At 47.2% G+C, this 5,247-nt stretch overlaps 1 protein-coding gene across 2 annotated transcripts in view; it reads left to right on the top strand.

The window, feature by feature from the left end:
* Nucleotides 1-553: 553 nt before the first annotated feature.
* Nucleotides 554-5,247, top strand: part of SFTA2 (surfactant associated 2) — an 8,923-nt gene continuing 4,229 nt past the window's right edge. The window contains exon 1 of one of the 2 annotated variants that reach the window (XM_027876740.1): nt 554-793. In XM_027876740.1, the coding sequence (XP_027732541.1) occupies nt 612-793 (182 nt within the window). In that variant the 5' untranslated portion in view covers nt 554-611. The remainder of the gene's footprint in view (nt 794-5,247) is intronic. The other variant, XM_027876741.1, reaches the window with a different exon arrangement.

Raw genomic sequence — 5,247 nt, 5'->3', positions numbered from 1 at the left:
GACACATGGTTTTCTCTTCTTGTTTAACATGACCAGCCACTAAGCCCTGGGCAGGGCCAGGCTGGGTGGGAAGAGGGCGAGTAGGTGAACAGCTCATTAGAATGATTAACAAGAGATTAATGAGGCTCCGAAGAGGCCGCCCAAGACTGGACTCCCCCAGAACTTAAGCATCTTGTCTCCCAGCCAGCCCTTGGGAGACAGGGAAACTGAGGCATAAAAGTGGACTTAATCTCAGCTCTACAAGCCTTGGATCAGGTGACTAGGTTGCCTCACGTTAGCACCCATTCTCCCTAGGGACCCAGGTTTCTGATCCTTTGCCCACAATAAGAGCTTAATAAATATTTGTTGAATGAATAAATGAGGTGACCTAGCTGATGACTCCCTGCCCCTTCAGCCTTCCACCGCTTTCAAGAATCGCTAGAAGCACACAACCCTCTTATTACATAAGAGGAGGATGGCAGAAAAAGGATGGCTGTTCTCGAAGGGGGTTGAGCTCAGACAAGACAGACGGAAACATAACACACAGAAGACAGGCTCCAAAGTTTGTGTTTTATTTAGTGGAGCTGAAAAAGCTTCACAAGCAAGAGAGAAAGGAGTGGGAGGAGAGGCTGATGTCTGCTGATCCATCCGCTCTCTCCAGGCTCTCAGCTGGCCTCTCCCTCCCTTCCCACACAAAGTGGTCTAACCAGCCACTTCAGTACAGAGTTTATTCATTACCAGCTAGCAAAAGGGAAGGAAGGAGGAGGGTGGAGGAGAAGAGGGCAGCCTGGAGCCAGCCAAAGAGGATTCCCTGGTGAGTGAACTGTGAAGCAGGTGGCTTATGCCCCAAGGCCCCGAGTGAAGCTGCCCTAAGTGACTGGGGCTTTGAGGTAGGAAGCTTTCTCACACTCCGGAGGCTGGATGGAAGTAAAAGTGTTTGTTGGTGGGCGAGGTAGGAGACAGCTGAGGAGGTTCTCATACTCCCAGGTCAAAAAGAAACAGGCATCTGAAGTAATCTAAAGCCAGAGGCCACCTGGCTCAACTCCCTGCCTCCTTAAACCCCGACCCCAAACCCCAACCACAGGCATGCATAGACACCTAATGGTCACCCATGGAGCGAAAACGGTGGGTGAAGGAGTCAAAACATGGGGAAGTTTTGGGCAGAAATGAATGGTGGGGAATTCAGATTATCTCTAAAGTCTCAGGGCAAGGAACTCGAGGGTCCTGGTCCCCACACCCCTATTTGGAGTTGTGGCTCTGGCCCACTCTCTCTGTGTTGTGGCAGTAAGGGGCCAAGTCTACATTCTGCCGGAGGCGACGGGAAACCTGGCAAATGAGGGAGGATAAAGGGTTAACCCAGAAGTCTTGCCCTCTAGCCTACACCCTCCAACTGTCTTCTTGGAACCTGCTTTCCCTTCAGCAACCCAGAATCTCCAAATCCCTAGCTGTCCCTCAAGGGTCATTTTCCTCAGAGACCTAATTGCCCAACACCCCCTCTCACCTTTCCCCTATGAGACCCAGGCATTCAGTTTCCAAATAAGCTCTTAGCTCTCGCCTCCCTCCTCCCTACTTCCCTCAGTGACCAAGTGTCCAGCCCATCTGGCTCTCTCACCTTGCAAAAGACAAATACCAGGAGGATGACAACTATCACTGCGGCCAGAGTGATCAGGACAATGGCCCAGTCTGGGAAATTGCTCTGGACTGGGGATTAGAAAAACAAGATTACTCAAAGGATCAGGGGCTCTAGGGGACCTCCCTCAACTGTCCTCTGTGGGTTAATCCCTGGTGTATGTCAGTCTCCTTGATGTCTCTCTTTGTTTATGTCTGATCTCATGGGAACATTGTCTCCCTGTGCATCCCTCACTCTGTGTGTTTCTACCAATAATATCTCCAGGACGTCTCTTGTCTCTGTAGCTTTCTTTGTCTCTATTTCTCTAGTTCTGTTTCTATGTGTCTCTTTATCTCTGAATGGAGGTAGTGGTGTTATGGAAAGAGCATTTGCCCAGGAGTCAGGAGACCTGAGTTCTTGCCCCCAGATCTGCCACTTGGACAATCTCTGGGTCCCAGTTTTCTCCTCCGTGAAATGAGGAAGCAATCTTTTTCCATTCTAAAACTAATTTTATGATAATCTATCATTGCCCTTGTAAGTGCCTCTGCGTAGGTCATTTTCTCTCCAACTAAGTTTAACAAACATTTATTGAGCACCTACTACATGTGAAGCCCGGGACTGGCTAAGCCTGATCCTTCTGTTTTTGAAGTTAATCTTTTTTTTCCTCTTATTCTTTTTTTAATTTTTAATTTTTTTTTAGGCAATTGGGGTTAAGTGACTTGCCCAGGGTCACACAGCTAGTAAGTGTCAAGTGTTTAGTCTGAGGACAGATTTGAACTCAGGTACTCCTGACTTCAGGGCCGGTGCTCTATCCACTGCGCCACCTAGCTGCCCCTATTCTTTTTTTAATTAGTTTATTTTGATTTATTAACAATCAGTTCCTTATGCTTTTGAATTTAAAATTTTTCTCCCCCTTCCTCCCCACCACCTTCCCCCAGATGGCACACAATCTGATTCAGGCTATACATATACATTCCTATTAAACATATTTTCACATTAGTCATGTTGTAAAGAAGAATTAGAACCAATAGGAGGAACCACCAGAAAGAGGAAACAAAACTCAACAGAAAAAGACTTTCTTTTCTTTTGCTTTTTTTCTTTTTGGTGAGGTAATTGGGGTTAAGTGACTTGCCCAGGGTTACACAGCCGGTAAGTGTTAAGCATCTAAGGCCAGATTTGAACTCAGGTCCTCCTGTCTCTAAGGCCAGAGCTCTATTCACTGTGCCACCTAGCTGCCCCCAAAGTTAATCTTAACCAAAAGACCTAGAAGTGACCACTGTCCCACTACTATCTCCTCCCGGAATCCTCACAAAAAGAAGGACCAGGTCGATGTGCCCTTCCCCATCACCTGCCCTGTCAGAGAGAAGGACCTCCCTAGCTCTCCCTACTACAAATAAAGGCAAGGATGAGGAAAGAAACTAAGGGGAAGGACGTGATCCCTGTACTGTATTCAAATATTTGAAAGGCTGTCATGGGGAAGATGGATTAGATTTATTCTGTGTGACTGCAGAGAAAAGAACAAGGACTAACAGTTGTAAGTTACAGGGTGGCAAATTTCAGCTCAATTCAGCAGTTAGAGCTATCCCACAATGGAATGTGCTTAATGGGAACTCATCCTTTAGCTAGGGCCTGGATTGAATTATTATCTCTAGAATTCCTTCCAGTTTTTATTACATTATAATGATGATGATGCCTAACATTTTCATAGCACTTCATGGGCCATAAAGCACTTTAGATACATATGATTATCTCATCGGTTCCTCACAACTCTTTGAGGTAAGTGCTATTATTATCCCATTTTATAGATGGAGAAACTGAGACAAACAAAAGTGAAGTGACTTTCTCAGGGTCACAGACCTAAATAAGCATCTGAGGTGGAACTTAAACTCGAGTTTTCCTGACTCCAAATCCAGCACTATATCCACTGGGCTACCTGGCTGCCTCAAGCTAGCAATGATTTGAGTCTATGTGGTAAGAAGATGGAGAAGGACAGGAGGGAGAGGATTTGATGAAACTTTTGCAGCCGAAAGAGGGACAGAACACAAGGCAAAATAGGAACGATTTTGGAATGTACAGTCAGTCCCAAACTGACTGCCCAGCTTGACTGTGTGCTTGGGGGGAAGGTCAAGGAGGAACTTCCACCTTTAGCACCCAGAGATGCAATCAGATGACACGGGATTGACTTCAGGACAGAACATAGATGGGAACTGCCTTACCCTTTTCCCCATGAGTCAGGGGTGGTTCTGGAGGTTAGGAGAGAAATAGACATTGGGCACTGGCACCAGCACCATCCTTGGAAATGACCCTGATACCAAGGACAGTGTCTTACAAGTCAAGGAAGCACCATTGGTTCTACCTGTTGTAAAAGAAGTACTTCCAGAGATAGTTGGAACAGATGCAGAAGTTTCAGGGCTGCTGGTGGTGATAACTCCAGAACCAGATGTTACCATTCCAGAGGATCCTGGGAAGAGAAGGACAGATCTCAGAAAAGTGAGGATGATGGTTGGTAACGGATAAAAGATAAAAGACTAAGAACTAGGAAGAAAATTGGAACAGGGCTCAGGAGCATCGAACATGGTCCCCAGAGGAAGGGCCAATGGAAATGCTCCCCTCCCTGGGTGTGTTAGCACATCCAGCCCAAGCTCTATAACTCAGGGTGGTGGGTAGAGGGAACTTGTTTGCACCCCTCCAGGGACAGTCAGACTATGGTCAAGGCTCCAGTGACACCCTCAGGAAGAGTCAGAGCTCCAATTGGAAAATCACTGAAGAAACCCTCATAAACAGAAACCCAGAGACATCTGCAGAGCCAGACCAAAAAAAAAAAAAGATCACCTCATAATGCTGGAGCCCTCCAGAGAGAGTCCCAGGGATTCTGGAAATGCTCCCAGAGAACTTATATCTGGAAGACCCCCAGGAAGATCCTCAGACACTGAGGGCAAAATTCCGAAATATAGAAATATCTCCCCAAATAGAAGGTACCCCCATAAACCACAGAATCTGTTGGGAGATTTTTTCAGGAAGGTTCTCAGAAATAGCAAGAAGGCTTGTAGAAACAGTTAAGAGATCTGCAGAGGTGACTAGAAGACTTCCAGAAAAATCCCCAGAGACAGCTAGGAGACCTTCAAAGAGACACCCGAAGGCAGTTGGGAGACCTACAGAGACAAACATCCAGATAAATCCCCCCAAAGAGTTGGAAGACTTCCAGAAATACCTCCAGAGATAGTCGGGAGACTTGCAGAGACAGTTGGGAGATTTCCAGAAATACCTCCAGAGGAGGTTGTGATACCTCTGGAAAGATCCCCAGAGATGGTTGGGATGTTTGCGGACCCAGTAGGAAGACCTGCAGAGATAGTGGGAAGACTTCCAGAGACACTAGGGAGACCTCTAGAGACAGTAGGGACAACTCCAGAGATATTGGGGAGACCTCTAGAGGCAGTGAGGAGACCTCCAGAAACAGTGGGGAGACCTCCAGAGACAGTAGGGACACCTCCAGAGATACTGGGTACACCTCCAGAGACAGTAGGGACATCTCCAGAAATACTGGGGAGATCTCCAGAGACACTAGGGAGGCCTCCAGAGATACTGGGGACACCTCCAGAACCAGTGGAGAGACCTCCAGAGATACTGGGAACACCTCCAGAGCCAGTGGGGAGACCTCC

Source organism: Vombatus ursinus, unplaced genomic scaffold (assembly GCF_900497805.2).
Source record: "Vombatus ursinus unplaced genomic scaffold, bare-nosed wombat genome assembly UNPS02014811.1, whole genome shotgun sequence".
Classification (NCBI taxonomy): Eukaryota; Metazoa; Chordata; class Mammalia; order Diprotodontia; family Vombatidae; genus Vombatus; species Vombatus ursinus.
This window is presented reverse-complemented; position numbering and strand designations above follow the sequence as displayed.